The sequence below is a fragment of the Gallus gallus genome, chromosome 27 (genome assembly GCF_016699485.2).
Source record: "Gallus gallus isolate bGalGal1 chromosome 27, bGalGal1.mat.broiler.GRCg7b, whole genome shotgun sequence".
NCBI lineage: Eukaryota > Metazoa > Chordata > Aves > Galliformes > Phasianidae > Gallus > Gallus gallus.
This window is the reverse complement of record NC_052558.1, coordinates 2822817-2844870: the sequence shown is the minus strand read 5'-3', so window position 1 is coordinate 2844870 and position 22054 is coordinate 2822817. Positions and strand designations below refer to the sequence as shown.

The window sequence follows — 22054 nt, the reverse complement described above, 5'->3', positions numbered from 1 at the left end:
TTGTCCTTCCTGCTGTAAATTACAGACTTTTAATAGGAATAACCCCCAAATTTGTAACGTCTACTTTTCCTCGTGCCGTGATTCCACATCTCCTCTCCAAATCCCCATCCTCCCCCACCTCCTGGGCAGAATTTTCCTTCCAGCAGTGTGTAGAACCCTACTTATTCCCAAAGCCCTTCTTTGGGATGGCTGGGCAGGGTTATCCAGGCTGCTCAAAGCCTTTTCCCTACTCGTTCCATACCCTTCCCCATAAGGAAATATGAGCTCCATCCCTTTGGAGCACGCAACAGCGATGATCTGTGACAGGAGACCTCCTCTTTTCCTTCCCAAAACTCCAGCCTGGATGGCTGTATCCACAGCAGGCTCCTTCCCCCCATCACTCTGCTGGGTGAGTGGGTGCACGCTGGTGTCGGGTGGACCACGCGCTGCTCCGTGCCCGGTTCTGCTGACATGATGAGACATCAATGCCTCAAGGCTCACGAGGCAGCCAGCGAGAATCTGATGAAAGAGCCCAGCAGAGAGAGGTGCGAGGGGAGAGGGAAGAGGAGAAACCTTGCGGGATGCGATGGAAGTGAGTCATCTGACAGGTACTGCCACCGGGCCAGCCTGTAATTAAATCCAACCTACCCCGGTGTCTCCACCGGAGCATATGCCAATCACTCCCCGTGGCATTTTCACACTTCTTATCTGTCAGCCCCAAAATTACTTTTTCAGATCAACTTTGAAGGCTTAATTCTGTCAGGGAGACGGAGGGGGCCAGACAGTCTGCGCCGTCGCAGCGCTGCGCAAAGGGGGGGAAGCTGCGCTGCTTTGTGGGGACCAGATTTTCAGGAGATGGGAGCTGGTTTTTCAAGATGGGGCCAGGTTTTCCCAAAGAGCTTGGGTCCTGGCAACTCCCAGCGTGTTTTTCAACATGCAGCTGATGGATTGCGGCTACTGCTTCAAAAACCCAGCAGGAGACACTCGTCCTAAAAACGCTGGGACCCTACGAGTGCGCAGAGCGAAATGATGGTGAGCGCACGGGGGTAAAATCTGCACCCCTCACCAGTCGGTGTTGAGTCCTCCAGCCCAGTTGGATCTCGTGTTTCCTGGTAAACCAACTCCTGTAGGCAGCTTTGCCCATCGGCAGAGGGGTCACAACGTGTGCCATTGTGAACAAATCTGATTAGTGAAGCTTGGAATCGATTAGGAAAGCGGTGGATGGATTGGGTTCCTCTCCAGGAGACGCACCTTCAATAACAGCATCGGGAACCCTGGGGTGACTTAGGGATTAAACTGAGATTGTTATGACTCTGAAATTGGGACCAAGTGACCGTCTCCTATACCTCCAAAACCCTCCTGACTGCTGCTAACTTTATGAAATGGGAGTTTTCTCTGCTTTCCCAGAGGATAGGGTTAGGGAAGCATTCTAGCAAGCTCACGCTCCCATCCCACTCTCCAGCTGAGCCACTCCTGGGATCCGCCACATGTTCTGGAACAGAGCAGGATGAGGTGCCATTTTTCCAGCTCATCCTGCAGTTTCCCCAGCCACCACCTTGCTCTCAGGTGGGAGGACACTGTGCATCCCACGGAGCTGCAGGCAGCACATGCACACCCTGTGCTCGTTGCCATGTGCCCCCCACCGACATGTGGGGCTCCATGCTGGCACCCAGCGCTCACCCACACGGAGTGCCCTCTTCCAGATCCTTTCATGAGCCACCCGTGACTCCGTGCCCAGGAATGCTGCCGCCGGCTGGCCGCCCGCTGGGGATTGCATCAAGCCTGTAAACTCGTTCCGCACAGGATGGGGCGGCTTGGTGACACCTGCTTGTGTGCAATGTGGCACTTCTGGGGACGCCCGCTCACCGTGGGCTCAGGAAGAGGGAGGGGAGGGCTGGTGCATCACCCTGGCGCCAGGTGGCACGGGGTGCCCACGGCCTCACTGCGGCTTTCGGGACCTCTTCCGCTCCCCTAGAAGCTTCCCGAGTCTCAATTTTGCACTGTCCCAATTCTGTAGTTTTCCCAGTTCTCCAGCCAGGAAGGATCCAGCTGGAAAGAAGGCAGTTCTGCTGCGCTAATGGCAACCCGCGTCCTTCAGCTTTCTTGTCCTTACAACTCGGAGCCCTTACTTTTTGCCTTAAAAACCAATGGGAGCCCTCCCTGTTCTGCTCAGCATCACCTGGGCCGTGTTCCCACCTGGTTTGTGCCGCTGGCCTTTTCTCCCTAGAGGCAAGAGAACGGATGGGGCTGTGCCTCCCTCCCTGCTGCTGTGGGACAGCAGGGCTCACCTCTCCCTGCGCGGCGCCTGCATTAGGCTGGGCGCATTACTGGAGCCATCTCTGTGCGGACTGTAGACAGAGCCCCAGGTGCTCTGCTCTCAGATGCAGACGTCCTCTCTCTGAACATCTGAAGCTGGGCGAAACAAACACCACCCTCGACGTTTCTCACATACATTAAAGGCTAAGTGGCTGATAAGGAACCTGCTGGTTTCTAGCCTAAATTTATTAATGTCCAATGTATACAAACTCATCCTTGTCGTCACGTTGTCTGTCCTTCAAGTCCACGTCGCTTTTCCACCTCGTAAGTATTTAGGCAGAGCCTCTCCTTTGGCAGAACAAGACCGTTCCCATTCACCTGTGAGAGCCGAGGTCTCGCAGCCTCCCCCAGGGCTCTCCAGTTACCCTCGTGGTGCTGCTTCTTGATGGAAATAATGCACTGTGTTCCAGGTGAGATTCCCCAAAGCCATAAATGAGGAATACCCAGTTTCTGCTGGAAACACTGAGGGGAATGATCCCAGGATTGTATAACCCACGCCCATGTGTTCTACCACATCCCATTGGCAACTCATGGTCATCCCAGGGCTCTGTAACGCACTCAGGTGTTTCTTTCTGCTGGAGGCAATTGCTATCTGATCCAATCTGAAATGTTCAGTCTTTCTGGCCCAAGCCGTGTGCCTGGGCAACTTCTCTCTTCAGGTGGGAAGCCTTATCTCAAGAGTTACCCAACAAGGCAAGGGAAATCGATAGGATTCATCCAGCTCCAGGTCTTCCTTTAAGAGCCCGGTGATGCAAAATGCACCGAGAAGCTGGAAAGAAATGATATCTTTTCAAGGCTTTACAAACTCTGGGGAGAAATCGTTCCAGAGAAGGATAAAATGGGACAGCATAGAAGGAGGCAGGCAGTGGATTTGGACGAACTTTGAACCAAAATAGTTCACAGCCCTTGAGTTTCTGGGTTTCTGCGTGGGGTTGGGAGCGCGACCTCTTCGGTCCATCCAGCTTCGGATGGTGGGAAACATCATTTTTTTTGTTGTTGTTGTTGTTTTCTTCCCTTTCTGAAAGGGCTGGAAATTTCAAAATCCTGAAACTCTTCCCAAAATGAAACAGCTGGTGGTTGCTCAACGCTCCCTGTTCCTACCTCCGCCCTCCCGATGAGTTACACGGAGGGTGTGACATCTGGGATCACGCTGATCCCCAGGTGCTGGAAGGAGCCACTTCCAGCAGCTTCTCCCTAAGCAGGGCTCAGTCCCTGTCAGCTGGTAAACCCATCCCAGCCGTGGGGAACAGCCCATTCCCTTGGCTCACCTCTGTCCCAGCACCACTCGGGGCAGCATCACGGGATGCCACAGCTTCTCCTCATCCCACGTTGTTTGTCTCCATGGGGAAATCCATTGCTTCTCGTTTAAATAAGAGCCGGGTCGAGCTGTCAGCATCTCACACTTCAGGCGTTAGGGCTTTCTCTGTATTCATGGAAAAGGTTGGGGTTATTACTGGAGAGGTGCAAATGAGATAATAGGGATGTCTCAGGGGTGCCAGCCATCCTGGACCGGAGCGATTCCTTGTTTTGAGCACATCATAATTCCCCGGTGACTGCTGGCTGGAGCCTAGTCTCTTGCTTGCATTTATGGGCTGCGAGTGGATGATTATAGAAAATGCAGTAATTAAATAAGTACTTTGGCTGAATAGGTTTGGCCTGGGAAAGAGTAAAATTAGACAAGGCAGCATGAGCTGTTCCAAACCGTGAACTCTGATTAATTTCACTTTCTTTTCTTGTGATGCGTCCAGTGATGTGCAGGAGGAGGAGCTGACACCCATGGAACTCTTTGGCTGGTGAATTAGAGCCAATAATCTGAAACACCCCCACGTTATCGCAATGGGTGGCAGTCCCATCCTGCAAGGGGCAATACAAGGAGACCTGCGAGCTTCAGGTCAGCGGGGGAGCCACAAGGAGAGCTCAGCTCTCCAGGCTCCATCAGCTGGGTGATGCTGCCTTTTCTGTTGCCCGCTTTCTTGGCTAGGCATCTGCATGGACTGGAGGGGGAAGGTGTTTTTGGGGCCTCCCACTCACAGTGTTTTCATGATAGCATCTCTGCTGGAAGCTCACAGCTCTTCCCCCTGCGCTTTGCATGCAGCGCTCCTCTCCAGCACAACAGAGCTGAGGCAGGGGTTGAACTGGCTCCAGCCAGGCAGCAACCTACAATTAGCCAAGCATCTCTGGGATGCCATCAACACAGGATTCCCTTTGATGAAGCGTCGTATCCAGGTAACCTGTTCCTAATCAAACAAGGCACCTGGGTGCACAGGAAAGGGCACTGCCGGCCATTCCAGGAGCACTGTGGGCAGAGCAAACAGGAAGCAGAGGGCCGGAGCATGGCAGGCGCTCCACCTTGGCCCAGGGGTGTTGGGCAGGTGACGAGTCACACAGAGCTGGTCCCTCTCCTGCTCCAGGAGTGACGCATTGTTTTGAACGAGAAATTCCAGGAGCGTTGATAGTCCTTTTGCTTTAAGGATGGCAGCATAGCTTGAGGTTTTTGGGGTTAAATCCACAAAGGTGCTGACCTTCCTTGCTCTCCTGAGCCCTATGGGATCTGGGGCCAGGGCTCAACCGAAGAGCTTGGAGGTGTCGAGGGAAGGATGGTCACCTCTGGAGGGTGAGTTTGGAGTGCTGGGTGTGCCAAGGGGAGGATGGTCACCTCTTGAGCAAATGGAGAGCGCAGCCATTGCCAGCCGTAACTCACAGTGCTACTCTCCTTGGTGGAGGTCACCTCTCCCTCTTTCCGCATCCTGCAGAGGGAGCTGGCGGTGCTTTGTTTGCCATGAAGTCTGGTCCTGGTGCTTGCATAAGAGTGAGATGCCAAAACACCTGCATGGCTTGGGCTATTGGAGCCACCCATGGAGCCTTTGGCCTTTCTGTGCCACACAGCTCTTGCAGCATCTCCTGGTGCTGAAGGTGGAGGTTGGATAAGGTAACTCAAAAAGGTGTTAAGGAGAGCGTTTCCAGCTCCCTTCTCTCTTTGGGTTTCCTTCCTCTTCTCCCTCACCAGATCAAAAGATGAACTCTTGACTGAACCTTTTGGAGAGCTGAGTCTAAGGAGAATAGATATTCCAGATCCTGTGAGTGGAAAGATGAGTGATACCTGAATGCCATCACTGCAGGACTGCGGCTAGATTCCCTTCAGACACGTAGCCACTGAAACCACTCAGGTTGAGGCACGATGCTGCAATCCCAGGAGCACTTCCAGCAGATCTCCTCTTGGGCCAACACACAGGGAGCAGAGCTGGGGCTGCCAGGGCTGAGCCGAGCAACCACGGCTGCTTCTGGGGACTGATGGGCTCTGCAACACTGACAGCCACCGAGGTCTTCCATGGTCTCCTTGGGGAATGCAGCTCCGGGCCTCTTTCACTCGTCAATGCTTTGCTGCTCTCAGCGACTTGTGAGGGAAGGGCAGACATCAAAAGCTGGATGGGAGCATCCAAAAGTTCATCTGAAGCACGCAGACCTTTAGCATTTGTAACGGGAAGTTGGAGTGATTTCAAGCACTCTCATCCCACCTCCTGGCGCTTCTGTTTCTGGTTAGGGCCAGACATAACCACAAGAACAAGCTTTCTCACGGTGTTTCAGCACATTTCCTATTGGTCCTGGAAGAGAACTGGAAGAGCGTTTGAAATTAAGAGGACATCCAGCCTTTGTAGAACCACAGGCTGTTTTGGAAACAGGCACGGGCTCTGAGTGTTGATGGGTTGAGCAAATTCACTCTCTTGAACTGGTTTGCACCATCCCAGCTCTTAAGTATCCCCCCAAAACGAGGAGAGCTGACTTTTTGCCTTGTGCAGAAATGAGTCATGGTTCTGCAGTGGGACCCCGGGGTACTCCAGGTGTATGGGAAGGATTGATTCATCCCTTGGCCTCAACAGCCCATGGAGAATGGTCTCTTCCAATGGGCTCTTCCAATGGGAAGAGACCAAGAACTCACTGTGCCTTGCTGCCACTGTGGGAGATGAACCTTTGTCCATGTAGATATTCAACCCCATATATATTATTGCATTGAGTGCACGCTGTGCCACAGGATTTAGATGGGGATCACGAAGAGTCTGTAGCCATTTTCCATGTATTTTGTTTGGGATGTGAATCCTCACAGTCTAACAGTTTTCTATTTGTTTCGAAGATCCCAAAGCATCACAGTGGGAAGAGGCAGCCAGATGGAGAGTGCTGGGGCACACCGGGAGGAGGCTGAAAACCACAGAGCTGCAACTGCATTTGGCATTGGCTCCCCGTGAAGTGCAGGCAGAGTTTACTTTCCCTGTTTTATCTTTGCTAAGCCTTAATCACGGACTTGCTGCAACTCCTTCCACGAGGTTAACTCAGAGGAAATCCCCACATCAGGTCATCCTCCGCACTCAGGCCCTGATGCTCTAACCAGAGGTCCCTTCCAACCGTAATTATGCCATGATCCCATGTTCGAACGTGGCTAAATCCAGAAATAAATGCATTAGGCCCAGCAACTCTTATCTACCACAACAGGGGGACAGGTAAGGGAAACTGACCAAGACCACACAGCAGCCTTGCTTGGAGCACATCCCAAATCCCCAGGCGAGCTTGCCATCCGTAGGGCCACGCTACCTCCCCTGGGCAAGGGGAAGTTTCCTGGGACAACCCTTCCTTCTCATCGGCCCTTTTTTTCTTTTTTAATTAAAATCTAGTAGCATCTTTTTTTTTTATTATTCTTTATTATTCTTCCCCTGCACCTCAGGCATCACTCGGAGCCCATCGGGGCGCGTTGCACGCCCGCTCCTCCCCTCCTCTCCTCGGCCACCCTACAGCTACGCTGCCGTCGAGGTGCCTCGGTTTCATCAATCCCCAAGCCGTACATCAAAGGCTGCATTTGCTTAGCTGCGCGCTTCCCTGGCAGGCTTCAGGGATTAATCACACCCGGCCCTGCGTGAAAAGCGTGACCGTGTCACAGTTGTTTGTGTCGGATGGGTTCTCTCCTGGTTATCGTACTGCAGTGCCGCCTTTGGCCTCCGTGGATGCGCCGTTTCCATCATTATTCCCTTGGGTTGGCTGGAGGTGCTCAGTGGAAGGCGCCAGCACGTATAGTTCATGGGCAGGTTGGGTATTAGGAGCAACGTCTTCTTAGAAAGAGTGATCAGGCATCGGCACGGGGAGGTGGGGTGTCACCGTGGAGGTGTTCCAGAACCACAGGGATGTGGCACACGGGGATATGGCCATTGGGAGTGGTGGGGTGGGTTGGGGTTGGACGTGGGGACCTGAGGGGTCTATTCCAGCCTTCACGATCTGATAACATCCTTGATTTATTCAGCTTGCTGGTGCGGTCAGGAGTCCCTGGTGCAAAGCTGCATCCTGCCATGGTAGGTGCCACGCAAGCAGCAATCATTTCTGCCCCTAGAGCTTTTTAGTCTGGTAGAAAATGAGAAAAATTAATGGATAACTCCCGAGGAGCCTGAAAAAAACAACATGGGACAATACCATGATTGCTGTCTGTCTCCATCCAGCCCCATTTGGGAGCTGCCAGCTTTGGAGGCCACCACGAGAAGGTTCAAAGCAGCCTTGGGAGGAGAGGACAGGCTCCGCTGCACCCAGAGAGGGCACCGGGGAATTGCTGGTGAGTTGGTGACAGCTCCGCATGGGCTGTGCTTGTGCCCTCAGAGAACGAGGGTCGGGAGCCAAAGCTGAGGCTGGATGGGAGTGGGGATTGTTCACGGGCTTCAGCTGCTTCTTGGGCATGCACTGAGCTCCAGGAGCTGGGCGTTGAGGGGTCTTTCACAGCTTTGTGGGATAGAAGACATGAGGTTACGGGATGGGGAAAGCTGGGCTTCGCACAGTGTGTGCCACTGGGTCAGAGCTCTCCTGGAGATTGATTCCATGCAAGCAGAAACGCTCAAGGATCAGCAATGGGATCCTGGCTGGAGTGGGGTTGTAGGTTCTGGAATTTGGGGCGCTATCGCCAGCAAAAGCATCAGCTCAATGGGCAGAAAGAAGGCAGGGGAGAGAGCAGCGCCAGTGAGAAACAGGCGCTGCCCCGAGGAGCTTGCAAAAAAGCTGGGAGGGGAAGTAAACAGAGCAGGACGGGATTGCAGCACCCTGCCCCAGCCCTGTCCGGCAGCCTCCATGCCCTGCGCTCTGCTGGCATCACACCCAGCACTGCTCTGCTGCACGGCAGCCCAGGGATGCAGCGCGTGATGGGAAGAGGAGATGCTACCATGCACTGCAGTGAGGAGGGGGTCTGCAGAGCCGGGGGGACACGCGGCACATTCATATGGGGAGCTGCAGGACCCCCAAGGATTGGGGACAGTGCTGGTGGAGCAGAGCAGCTGTAGGGTCCCCAGGAGGATGCCCAGTCATGCAGGCAAGGGACGGCTGCAGCAGACGATGCGATACCAAAGGCTGTGCAGGGATGATTTTGTTCCCCCACTAACTTTAAGATCCCAGCTTCAATCCTCTGCGTCTGCCTTTCTATCTCCTTTGGCAAGATAAGGATCCTGGGCACTCAGGGGTGAACACCCTGCGTTGCATCCTCTTCCACAATCAGTGTCACCACCCGCTGCACGCTGCGGGAATGGGGAGCTGGCAGGGACAGGGGAGGAGGCTGCCTTCCTGTGGGTGTGTTTTCCAGAGCAGGAGAGAAACCCGGAGGATCCGATGGCAGCCAAACAAGGTGACTCCGTGGTGAGGAATGCAGGCACAGGCTCCATGCATGTGAGATGCAGAGAGCAGATAGAAGGGCAGATGCAAAAGGCCTTTGCTTAGGAGCTTTGGCCAGCACAGCCACAAGATTGGCAGCTGGGGGAGGAAGGCTCGGCCCCAGCATCTCCAATCAGGGTGGGATGGTGTGGAAGTGATGCCTGGTTAATGGGCGAAGTTCACTGCCATGAGATTATTGCTGCTGGTGTCTTGGCAGGACCAATAAAGCCCGTAGAGCAGCGCTGAGATAACAAGGGTTTTAAAATAGGAAGTTTTAAAATGATAAAGGGGATTAAGTGCAGAGAAAATCTTAATGCTTGCGAGTGTGAGAGGACAAAGGGATGGGCAGGAGCTCACTGCAGGGACAGGCCATTCCCAAACCACTTCCTTTGGGGTTTACAGTGCAGGAACTGAAGGAATCCCAAAGCCGATCCCAAGCCCCTGTGCCCTCAGTGTGCAGAGCTGGCGGGGTGGTGGTGGCCATGCAGAGCCATGTGCCACATGTGCCATGTGGCCATGTGCCATGCAGAGCTTTGTCTCTGGGCTCCAGGCAGGCCCTGCTTCTCCCCTCCCACACGTCTGGGACGTGGATGGCATGGGCAGAGCTGCAGGTGATGCCATATGGAGAGGTGATGGGAACAAGGGAAGGTTCTCCCCTGATGTGATGGCTCCATGGGACCCCATGCTGGAAAAACAGGGAAAGATCTGTGCCCCTTTGGGATGAGGATGCTGGGAAAGCTCACTGTACAAACGCAGCACATAATGTGGGTATTTTTGCCCCATCCGTGCTGCCACGCTCAGCTTCTTCTGGGAGCTGCTGGGACCCTCCTGCAATGGGTTCCAACCCGACACAGGGCTGAGCTGCACATGGACTCGGCCCCGTCTGCCTTTGATCTCAAGCCCTGTCAAGAAGGATGCTGCGCAGGAATCTCACCCATCAGGTACCACTATGTCACCGCTGTGACCAATGCCTGACAGCTTCGGGAGCGGAGCCTCCACCTTCTGCCCCCGGGCTGGAGGCAGCGTTTGAGGGCTCCGGGCTCTCCGCTCCCCTATCCATGAACATCAGCAGGCAGAGCAGCCCCGGGTCCCCAGCTGCGTGTTGGAGCTGCTGCGTGCTCCAGGTTGATGGGCTGCTGCAGAGCAGGAAGGCCGGAGGTTGTCCATCGCATCCTGCGGTGGTGCCCAGGGCGTGGGTACCGCGGGGGTGTCTCTGGGTGCCACCCAGTGCCAGCGCAGCTGCTTCGCCTCTTCCATCCTCCTCTGCCCGAGTATCCCGAGCGCCTTCTCTCGACTCGGGGTGGGGAAGCCACTAGATGGCAACGTTACCTGCAACGCTGCTGGGGACGGAGCCGCTGGGACCCCGGCGGGGTGCGCGCGAAGGCGGAGAGCTGCCGCGCATCACCGCGGTTCCGCTCGCCGGTTCACCTCCAGCAGCGAAGCAGCTGCATCACCACGAAGCGTCAGAGGTGACAGCACACGACGCTCACGCAGCAGCACTCGTGTGCTCACGTGTCGTCGCCGTCCCCACGGCCTGAAATGCTCTAAAAAGGTCTCTCGGGTGATGCCCGAAGTGACGCATCCTAGGAGCGCAGCACGGGGGTCCCGCAGCCCCCAGGGGTGGCTGAGACCCTCCTCTGCTCATCACAGCTTCTGCACATCTCCATCTGTGCTGCATCTCACTGGGGCTCTCGAACAGACCGAGCCTGGCTCTGACCCAGCAGGAGCACGCTGGGAAACACCCCTGCCTTCCTCTCTGCCTTCGGTTATCGGCGCTGCCCGTGTGGCCAAACCCTGTGACACGAAATGCTAAAGCATGGGCAGACCCCACGTGATGATGTTGGCCCTAAAATAAGGAAGAGGGTGCAGGAACGTGGCAGCACGTTTCTCCAAGGCGTGGAGATGTCGATGGACTCACCGTCACGCCGGGGACACGGTGTGCAGGGCAGTGAAGCTACAGCAGAGACGAGATGTGCTGCGCACCCATGGAGGGAATGATGGGAGCCTTAAGCTGGAGCTTGCAGCAATGCAAGCAGTGCAATAACGAAGAGAGGGCAGTGCAGAGCCTGGAGATGATGGACTGCGGCGGGGAGGCACTGCCCCATTGATGGCTCTGCCCTCAAATCCTCCCATCCCCAGTGCCTCCAGGTGCTCGGTGTTATTTTTCTTCCTGTTTGGGGGGCTTTTGTTCCTCCCCACCCACCGCCCTTTGAGCTCTGTAAAAGCTGTGTGCTTGGAAAGCAGCCTTTGTCCCCACACCGCCCTCACTGTGCAGCCACGAACCTCTGCTCTGCACGCCCCAAAGCTGGAGGCACCCAGAGGGGTCCCCAGGGTGGGATGGCACACACGGAGTGGTAGGGAGGGATCAGCGGGTGAGGCCTAGAGACCACCAAGAGACCCTCCAGGAGGTGAGAGTGAGGCTGGAGGTCCCGAGTCCCCCCTCGTGTCTCCTCTGTGGCACTGAGCATGACAGCTCCAGGCCGAGGCACGCTGCCCGCCCTGGCAGTGGGGCTGCAGGTCTTTCCAGCCTTCCCACCTCCCTGCATGACTAACGGGGCTGGCTGGCTCCCAGCCGTGTCAGGACGGGACCCTGAACCACGCCGGGTGGCCAAGAGGAACTGGAGAGCCCAGCGTTGCCTTCCTCCTCCTCCTCGTCCTCCTCCTCCTCCTCCTCACTGCTTGCCAGGGCCAAGGATGGCCGCGGTGGCCCCGTCCCCGTTGGCCCGGACAGGACGGCCGCTCCCTATTACTCATGGGGATGATGTGGGGGGATGCAGGGGCGGAAAGTTGGAGCGAATGGAAAGTGGGCATTGGCCGCCGGCCTCGGTGTCCCACGGCTGCAGCTGGGCTGAGCTCAGCCCCACACCACGGCCACCCTGCAGCAAGGGGCCGCGGCTCTGGGAAAGGCTGCTGGGTGACCGTGCATGTCCTGCGTGCTCCTTTACCCCTCTGTCCAGGTGCTCTGGCAGTCCAGTTCTCACAGGCTGGAGGAATTCACGCTTCCCATGTGAGGCGCCCTATGGAGCACCCAGAGCCGACATTAACGTTCGACACTCCATTCCCAAAAGGCAGATAGCCTTACCCGGCCCCAGGGCTCCTGCAGGGCCAGCAGTGGGTCAGCGCAGAGCAGAGCTGGCTCCTCGGTCGTGTATTTTAACACAAAATGGGTATTTCAAGCAAAACCTTCCAACATGAAGCATCCACGTTGGTTACGACTCTGAGAGCACACAGGATGTGAACCCTCACCCATTTCCAGACTCGTTTTCTGCATCATCTCCATCCGAATCGCCCTCAACAACCCAACGCCGTCCGCAGGGCCGCCCCTCACTGCCGTGCCACGCATCCAGGCAGCCCCACGTCCTCTCCTCCCCACCACTCTGAGCTCATGGAAAGGAGGTGTGGGCGAGCACTGGGAGCTCTGGCGCTGGAGGAGCCCACGTGTGGTGCTTCCCCATCCCATGTGGCCATGAGGTCACCTCCATCGGCGCTGGGATGTGGTCCATTGGGGGCAAGGATGAACGCAAAGGGAGGCCGCTGCTCCGTCACCCTCCCAGATGCAGTTGGATTTGCTGCGAGAAGCGGAGCAAACCCCAAACCGGTGGTTATTATGGGATGGGATGGATGCATCTCTGTAATGTTTTAATGAGAAATTCTGCCCGGGTCAAAGCGAGAAAAGACGTTGCTGACAAGAAATCATTCTTTCCAATGAATCAACATTTTCCTCTTGAAAAAAAAACCCACCACATTTCCAAACCTCCCTCAGTGCCTTTTATTGCTCAGTGCTGAGCGGCTCCGACCCGCCAGCACTTCTGGGCTCCCAAATGGGACTTTGGGAACACCCAACCAAAACCAGGTGGGATTTTCCAAACAAAGGCTCTGCTGGGAGCAGCGGGCGGTGAGAGCTCAGCTGTGCTGTATGGGGCGATGCCGGGCTTTGTGCAGGGTGGGATTGGGTTACGGGGCTCAGGGTGGGAAAGCTCATCCGTGGGGCACAGGTGGATTAAGGAATTCCAGTCCCCATTGAGTGCCCAGTGAAGCACGACTAATGGGGTGATGCAAAGAGCTGGGGCGGCTCGGGATGGGAGGGTGGTGTGAGCAGAGTGGGGGAAGCAGTGGGGTTTCCCACCAGGACTGGCCTCAAACTGTGTGCTCCCACCTTTGGATTGGGGTCAAGTTGGTTTATGGGGCAGTGCCGGCACAGCTGAAGGCAGTTGTGCGTCACCTCCGGAATGGGGACACTTCCAGTGGGAGAGGAAATAATCCTCCTGGATTGCTGAGCTGGGTCAAAGCCTGGGGATGGGGATGGGATGGGGATGGGGATGGGATGGGATGGGATGGGATGGGATGGGATGGGATGGGATGGGATGGGATGGGGTGGGATGGGGTGGGGTGGGGTGGGGTGGGGTGGGGTGGGATGGGATGGGATGGGGTGGGGTGGGGTGGGATGGGATGGGATGGGGTGGGGTGGGGTGGGATGGGATGGGATAGGAATAGGATGGGATGGGGATGGGATTGGATGGGGATGGGGATGGGGATGGGGAAGAGGAGTGGATGGGATGGCATTGGATGGGGGATGGGGGTGGGGATTGGATGGGGATGGGGATGGGATAGGGATGGGGATGAGGATGGGATGGGACGGAATGGAATGGGATGAGGATGGGGATGGGGATGGGGATGGGGATGGGGATGGGGATGGGGATGGGGATGGGGAGGGGGATAGGGATGAGGATGGGGATGGGATGGGATGGGATGGGGATAGGGATGGAATGGGATGGGATGGGGATATGGATGGGGATGGGGATGGGGATGGGATGGGACAGAATGGGATGGGATGGGACAGGACAGGACGGAATAGGATGCAATAGGATGCAATGGGATGTAATGGGACAGTCCTCCCGCACCAGAGCCCATCTTGGGAGCACACAGCATCACAGAGACCCCTGCAGTGTAACATTCCCCAGGGGAACTCCCCCTGGCTGTACCTGGGGACACTTTTGCACCTGAAAGCCATTGGGGTGGCAGCGATCCCGTCTACCCTGCTCCCTCAGAGACTCATAGGCGCCTCTTAATGGGACTTTAATTATACATTTACTGTCACCATTTTTTTTTTCTCCTTCTGTCTCTCTCCGGAGCTCAGCTCCCCGGCGTTGTAAATACTCCATGTGTGCCGTGGGGACTGTCAGCTCCACTAATGACCACCTGGGAGGCTGCCGGTGGCGCGGGGACACGCGGGTGACACCACCCCGTCTGGCTCAGCAGTGTCCCCAAGCCCAAGGCAGCATCTCTGCCTCCAGCCCCCGGGGAGATGCATTCAGATGAGCAGAGCCCATGTCCTGCATGAGGACAGTGATGCTGGGCTGGTCCTGAGCAGCAGGATGATGACACGAAGTGACTGCTAGCCTGAAGCACGCAGCAGCCATCCCCAGCACAGCATCCCATATGCCCGAGGTGTTCCCCAGTGCTCGCTGTCAGGTTGCATCCCAATGCTGTATGTCCTTCCCTTGGAGCCCGGGCTGAGCTGAGCACTGTTCAGCATCACTCCATCAATGAGTGCCATGGGCTCTGTGTGCTGCAGGCACAGCTGGGGGGCAGCCCCTCGCCCACTGCTGGGCACGACCCCAAGCAGACTAGAAACAGCCCTACGGGGTGAACCATCCCCATGACCACTCATTTTCTCTCTGTTAATTAGGAAGAATACGAGATCACCCACCAGAATGGCCCCAGTGCCTCTCCAAACCCACACGCCCCATTGGGGTGTGTGTGACACTGCCGTGTGTGTGATGTGACACCACCCCCAGTTACTCCCAGGTGCCTCATTAATGGTGCTGGGTCTCCTTTATCCAGAGATGGACTGGGGTGGGAAGGGGGGGGTCTCCCTGTCCCCATGTCCCCATGTCCCCGTGTCTATGTGTCCCTGTGTCCCCATGACTCTGTGTCCCCATGTCTCTGTGTCCCCATGTCCCTGTGTTACTGTGTCCCCAAGTCCCCATGTCCTTGTGTTCTCATGTCCCATGTCCCCGTGTCTATGTGTCCCTGTGTCCCCATGACTCTGTGTCCATGTATCCATGTGTCCCTGTGTTAGTGTGTCCCCACGTCTCTGTGTTCCCATGTTCCTGTGCCCTGTGTCCTCATGTCCCCAGGTCCCCATGTCCCCAGGTCCCCATGTGTCCCTGTGTCCCCATGTCCCTGTGTCACCCTGTCCCCATGTCCCCATGTCCCTGTGTTACCCCCTCCCTGTGTCACCCTGTCCCCATGTCCCCATGTCCCTGTGTTACTGTGTCCCCATGCTCCCACGTATCTGTGTGCCCATGTCCCCATGTCCCCATGCTTCCATGTCTCAGTGTCCCCATGTCCTGTGTCCCTGTGCTGCCATGTCCCCACGTCCCCATGTCCCCCATCCGTGTGTTACCCCCTCTCTGTGTCACCCTGTCCCCATGTCCCCATGTCCCAGCCAGTTGTGTTCCCCACCACTGCCCACCCCCCAGCAAATCCCACCGCGTGCCCTCCCACCCCAACCCTCACCAACGACCCCCAAACACCCCCCATCCCCATAGGCTTCCTATTGCATCCCCCATTCCTCCCCCACCCCCCCAAAACAAAACACCCGAAGAGAGACCCGGGCCAAGCCCGCATCATCCCAGCAATGCCTTCGGAGGGCTCAGGGCCGGAGGTTCATTAGCGCTGCGTTCGTTAACGCGGCGGCAGGGCAGCATGGCGTGTGGGAGGGCAGACGCCAGGCTGTCTGCTCCCACTCTGTTCGGCGTGTTATTAACTTCTCCCCGGGCTGCCGCTCACCCGCAGCTCCTGCGCTTTGGCTTCGGGCTTTCCCCGCGCCGCTCCATCTGCAGCGCCGTAATTACAGCTGCTGGGATCTCCCTTTATCTCGGGCGATCTCAGGTTTGTTACCTGGCACATGCACATCCCTCCCCCCCCCCCCCCTCTACCCCCACCCCCTTCCCTGCACTCCTCCCTCCCTGCACCCCTTTAATCCTTCCTGCTTTCAGCAGCAGCCGGCAGCTACAAACCCGAACTCCGCTCTTCTCCTTTGCAGGCTGTTCTTGGGAGGGGGGGGGGGGGGGATTTTTGCAGTGTCCCTCATGCCGGGGGACAGCAGAGCAGCTCACAGAGCAATGGGACCAGGCGGGGGCGTCTCCGTGCTCCCCACCACCACCGCGCGGGTCCTGACGTGTGTCGGCACTTCCCAACCCCGACGCCGAGGTTTTGGAATTGGCCCCGAGCGCGGCTGTGATTTATTTTTTCAATTTAATCGGAGCTGATCTGATGTATTTGCCTTGGCACCGGGTTCTCCCCAAACCCCAAACCCCGCTCAGGCAGCGCGAGCTGCTCCTCGCAGCCCCCAATGCCGGGGTTGGGGCTGCCCCGTGCGCCCGCTGCGGGTGTCGGAGCCATCGGGGCTGTGGGGTTTTGGGGATGTTGGTCTCCGCCCCCAGGGGGTTGGGGCTGGTAGGAAACCAAGCAAGGGAAAGTGGAGCGGAGAGCTGTCCGTGAGCCCGCTCTGGATGGACAGACAGACTGCAGGGTTCAGGGATGCTCCGTTGCGCAGCTGTGGGTGCCCGACCCCAAATGCTGTTTGTGCGAGGCCACGTTCTGCTGGGGAGGGGAGGGTGGGCTCACCCCGCTGTCCCTTGGTGCTGCCCAATGGGAGACCCCCGCCTGGGGGGACCCATCTGTTCTCTATAGGGTTCAGTGGGACTGGACCCCCATTCGGCATCCTCGCCCAAGGGGGGATTTGGCTCTCCTTCCACCCTAAGCCATATAATGCTCCAAAACACGCACAGGGATGCCAGCACAGGGCGCAGCCATGCCAGGTGATGGGATGCGAGGCTCTTCTTGTCCCCCAAGGGGTGAAGATACCACCAAGGTCCCCTCTGCCCAACCTGTCCCTAAAACATCCGAGCAAAGAGGTGGGCACGGCCTATGGGAGCCCTCATCCTTTGGAGCTCCCACCCATCCAAGGAGCCCACCCTGAGGGCCCACATATGGGTCTGATCCCACCTCTCCCCTGGGCACTGGATCCGGGTCCATGCTCCATATATAGGGACCCCAGAACCTGTGCCAATGGGGCTCTTCTATGGGTCCGGCTGTGCTGGGCACAATCCTGAGGTCAGGATGGGGGCAGATGGCAGAAGACCAACGGGGAATGGGACGGGGGCAGGAGCTGTTTGGATCAGAGCCTGGGGCAGCAGTGGGGTCCCAGCACGCCTGGGGGTTAGCGAGGAGCTCAGCTATTTATATCGGAGCTGCCGGGTGACTCAGAGCCGTCACGATGGCGAGATGGAAACATGTTTTGGAGATGGTCTAATGGGAGGGTGGGGATGGGGGACCCTCCCTGCCAGCATCCCCGGCTGCTGCCACCTCCTCCCAGGCAAAGCCCTCGTGGGGCGGCGCTGAGACCGGGCGCTCTCGTGGCTGATGTGAGCCACGCTGCTCTGTGCCACAACGTCCCCAAACGCAGCGCAGTGGTGCAGCTGGGTGTCCCCCTGCAGCCAGGAGGCACCGGGACATGAGGGCTGCTGTCCAACCCTCCGTCCGTGTCTGTCCAACCTCTGCCCACCTCTGCACCGCCTCCCATCCCTGCTGCGTCCCTCCGTGCCCAGGGCCGAGGGGCCGTGTCCCCTCGTGCGCTGCCATTCGCCTTTTGTCCCCTCTAAGGAGAGGGTCCCGTGCACAGCAGCGCCCCGCACTGAGGACAAGACCCCCCCCGGGGAGGTCCAGGACCCAGGGGGAGCTCATGGTGTCCCCCTCCCGTATCCCCTCATGGCCACAGCCGGACCGGGGGACCCCTCGTTGGGAGAGGGCGCAGAGGGGATACCCCCGAGGGGAGGGCACCCAGGGGGCTGCCCCCGGAGGGTGGGGGGGTGGGAGTGACGTCCCAGGGCGGGGCTCAGGGGGCGGGGCGGGGCGGGCAGGGGATCCCCCGGGCGCGGGGCCGCGGTGCGGCAGCGCGGAGCCCGGCGGGGGGGGCTGCGGGGCGCGGCGCTGCGGGCTCCGAGGGCTGCCCGGCCCGGCCCGGCCCGGCTCGGCCCGGCCATGACCATGAGCTCCGTCACCGAGAGCCTATTGGGCTCCGACCCATCCAAAACTTCTTTCCTGGAGCTCGGCCACCCCTCTCCTCCGCACTACCCGCTGCACGGCCTCCACCCCGCCGGCCACCCCCAGCACGACCCGTCGCCCTTCTCCTCCTACAGCCGGCCCGGTTCCTATCCTTACCCCGGCGGTCCCCCCCCGCCGCCCCACGGCGGTCCCTACCTGCCCTACCCGCCCCAGCATCCCCCGGCCGGGCTGGCCCACGGCGCCGGGCTGCAGGACGCAGGTAAGGCGGCCGCGGGGGCTCCGGTCCCGGTCCCGGTTCCCATCCCGGTTCCCATCCCGGTTCCCATCCCGGTTCCCATCGCCGTTCCGTCCCTCCCCGTCGAGGCACCGCAGCGCCGCCGCTCCCCGCCCCGCAGCCGTCGGAAGCGCTCCGGGACCGCCCGTGGGCAGCGCGGCCGGGCGGGGGGTTCGGACCTCTGCTGGGGGGGGGGGGATGGAGGAGCCCTAAGAGGGGGAAGACACGGCGATGGGTGGGTGCGCGAGGCTGCGGGGGGCTGCAGAGCCCCGGCCGCACCGATCCGCAGCTCCTCCCCTCGGTCCTGCAGCGCGCATCCCAAAGCTGAGAGCTGACACCCCCCCTCCATCCCCCCCCTCCCCCCAGGGCTCACAGCAGAGGGGTCCCACACTCCGCCGAGCCCTTCCCCATGGCAGCAGGGTGGGGGGTGCGGGGCTGTGCACAGTGCTGATTCCCAGTGTCTCTCTGAGAGCACAGACTGCGCTGTCATCACCCCATGGCCCCAAAAGACCCGCAGATACTCAGAGCCACCACCGGGGTAGGAGGAGCTCCGGGGGTGACACAGAACCCACAGCGTGGGGCTGCCGGGGAGATGGGGGTCTCAGCCACCCCCCATCACCTCGCAGGGCCCTGTGCCCCCCCCACGCACCCCCTTAGAGCGTGCATGCCACGGGGCTGTCACCTTCCTGCTGTGGGGACCGAGCAGTACTGAATGAATGGCCCCATTCCTCCACCTCATTCACTTTTTTCTCAATGAAGCAGTGAAGCAGAGGCAGATCCCTTCACAGAGCCCAGAGCAGCCCCACTGATGGGGCACCCATAGGGGCAGTGCAGCCCCAGCGATGGAGGACCCATAGGGGCAGTGCAGCCCCAGCGATGGAGCGCTGCAGGGACACCACAGCCCCCATTAACAGAATGGCCCCAAGGAACAACGCAGCCTCCAGTGATGGGGCAGGGCACCCCCAGGGACAGCACAGCCCCCACTAACAACAGCACAGCCCCCAGTGATGGGGCAGCCCCCACTGACAGCACAGCCCCCACTGACAGTGCAGCCCCCAGGGACAGCGCAGCCCCCAGTGCCATTGCAGCCCCCACTGACCCCAGGGACAGCGTAGACCCCATTAACAGCGCCGCTCCCATTGACAGCCCAGCCCCCAGGGACAGCACATCCACAGCACTGCGGTTCCCCTCCTGTCCCCACTGACTCTCCTCTCCTTCCCTGTCCCTCCCCAAGAGCCCAACAAGCCCCCGCCGGTGGCCAACGGCGAGCTGCGCCTCAACGGCAAGGGGAAGAAGCTGCGCAAACCACGCACCATCTACTCCAGCCTGCAGCTGCAGGCCCTCAACCAGCGCTTCCAGCAGACCCAATACCTGGCGCTGCCCGAGCGCGCCGAGCTGGCGGCCCAGCTGGGGCTCACCCAGACCCAGGTAGGGCTGAACCCCCCCCGACCCCAACGCGCGGTGCCTCCCCAGGGGGACGCGCACGGATTGAGTCCGGCTCGGGGCGCGTTGGAGCCGCGCCGTGCAGCCGGCGCCGTTGGGGCCCCGCGGGTGGGATTTGGGGTGCCCCTTCTCGCACCTCCCAGAGGCGGAGGGACTTTCCCAGCCCTGGAGCCTGGCTGCTGGCCCAGCCGTGCCCGGCGTTGGGCGGCCCCGCGCCGCGGGACGGGGTGAGTGGGTTTTTGAAGGCGATGGGGAGAGACAGGCAGGCGGCAGCGGTGCAGCCCGGAGCCAGGGGCGAAGCGAGCTCATAAAGACGGGGAAGAGGAGACAAGTGGGAACCTGCCGGCAGCGCGGGGGGGACCGTGGGGAGGAATGAGTGGGGCCACCACCCCGAGCAGAGCGCTGCGGGCCCCACGGCGCCGCGCCCCAGCGGTGCTCCGGTGCCCGGGTTGGGCTGCAGGGGGCACAGCTGGGGGGACGCGCAGGGCTGGAGGCTCCTGAGCCGATCTCTGTCCGCTCGCCGTGTTTCCCTTTATCGTCTCCTCCTCCGGCTCCCCGCGGTGGATTCTTCGGTGGCTCGTATAGGGTTGGGCTCATCTCGTGGGCCCTCACACGGGTGTACCCCTAAGTGGGGGATGCAACAGCTGCAAGATGATGGCGCCTGGGGGGTGGGACACTGCACCGGTGCCACCCTCCCCACATCCCCGCTCACCCCACTCTCGCCCGCAGGTCAAGATCTGGTTCCAGAACAAGCGCTCCAAGTACAAGAAGATCATGAAGCAGGGCTCGAGCGCAGCCAACGAGGAGCAGCAGCACCTGCACACCTCCTCCTCGCTGTCCCCCTGCTCCCCCAGCATCCCCCCGCTCTGGGACATCCCTGTGCCGGGCAAAGGGCCCCCGCTGCCCCCCAACAACTACATCAGCAGCTTCGGAGCCTGGTACCAGCCGCACCCGCAGGACTCCGTGCCCCGTGGTCCCATGATGTGACAGCACCATGGCTGCAGCACCCGGCGGCTCCAGGAGGGCCAGCAAGGGGGGGGACGTGCCGCCAGGCCCTGAGGGGCGATGCCATGGGGGACCCCAGCAAATGGAGGATGGCGAAGGGGAGCGAGGAGACTGCTGTCTGCAGGGACCCCCATTGAGGGCTGAAGTGAGATGTCCCCGGCACAGAGCCCCGGTATGGGCAGGACAGGACTTGGCCACGGCACAGCCCCGGCTCCATGGGCACAGAGGGGCTGAAGGGGTTCCCGGACCCCCTGATCCCAGACCTGGCTTTATTTATAAGCGCCATCTGTGACCCTATGTGCCCCCTGTTCTAAACAGGCTGTACAATTGTAAAGTAAAGACTGCTCCTCGGTACCTGCTGCCGCGTGCTGAGGGTCTCCATGGGCTGGGGAGGATGCTCCTGTGGGGTGGGGGCACCCAAGCAGGGGCCGGGTACCCCCAGACCCCCCCAGCCCAACATCTGCTCGGGACCCACCACTGTTTTCAGACCTGCCACTATTTTCAGACCCACAGCTCCCAAATGGAGGTACAATTACAGTAATTGTGGCGCTGGGCTCCTCGATGAGGGGCTTCTCGCCACCTCCTCGGGGTAATTACAGGCAATTTGCGGCTATTAAAGACGTCTTCCTTAATAGGGGGGGGTGAGGGGGGTTGGGGACCCCCTGACCCCAGCAGTGAGGGCGTATGGGGAGCAGGGGACGTTCTTCAGCTGCAGGTTTCCCAGTGAGGAACGTCTCCCTTTCCCCCTCTCAGAGGCCGGAATGTGGCTATAAAACACCTTACGGCTGCTCCCTGCTTTCCCCAATCCCACCCTGAGCTGCAGGATCGCAGCTGCATCCCTGCATGCATTGCACGCAGGTGGGATGGGCCGCAGCAGAGATGTGTGGCTGCAGTGCATCCATCGCAGGCTTTGCTGCACGGCACCAACGTGCCACGCTCTGAGTGCCCCCACCTGCATGCACAGCAGTAGCGATGTGCTGCTCCCTTTGGTGCAGTGTGCTGTGCTCCGGCTGTGGTGCTGCAGAGAAAGGAATGGGGCTTTGCACCCTGGAAGGGGGGGGGGGGGGGGGAGGGCTGGGGGCTTTGCTGCCCTTTCTGCTGCACTGGAACCCATTTCCTGCTCTGTGCTGGGAGAAGGGCAGCACCTCCAGCACTGCACTGCTGCAGCTGCTCTGCGCTCCTCTCAGTGGGATGGGAGCATCCTCTGTGTTTTGGGGGCCCTCGGACAGCTGCTCCGGTCGGGATTAACCCAAAGAGGGGAAGGAAATCCCCTCTGGATTGGTGCCCCCCCCCCCC

General features: G+C 59.4%; 1 protein-coding gene across 1 annotated transcript; it reads left to right on the top strand.

The window, feature by feature from the left end:
* Positions 1-17889: 17889 nt before the first annotated feature.
* Positions 17890-21112, top strand: DLX4 (distal-less homeobox 4). The gene is made up of 3 exons (XM_015299468.4): positions 17890-18295; positions 19545-19738; positions 20483-21112. The coding sequence occupies exons 1-3, from the start codon at positions 18013-18015 to the stop codon at positions 20738-20740; spliced, it is 735 nt and encodes a 244-aa protein (XP_015154954.1). The 5' UTR covers positions 17890-18012; the 3' UTR covers positions 20741-21112.
* The last annotated feature ends 942 nt before the right edge of the window (positions 21113-22054 follow it).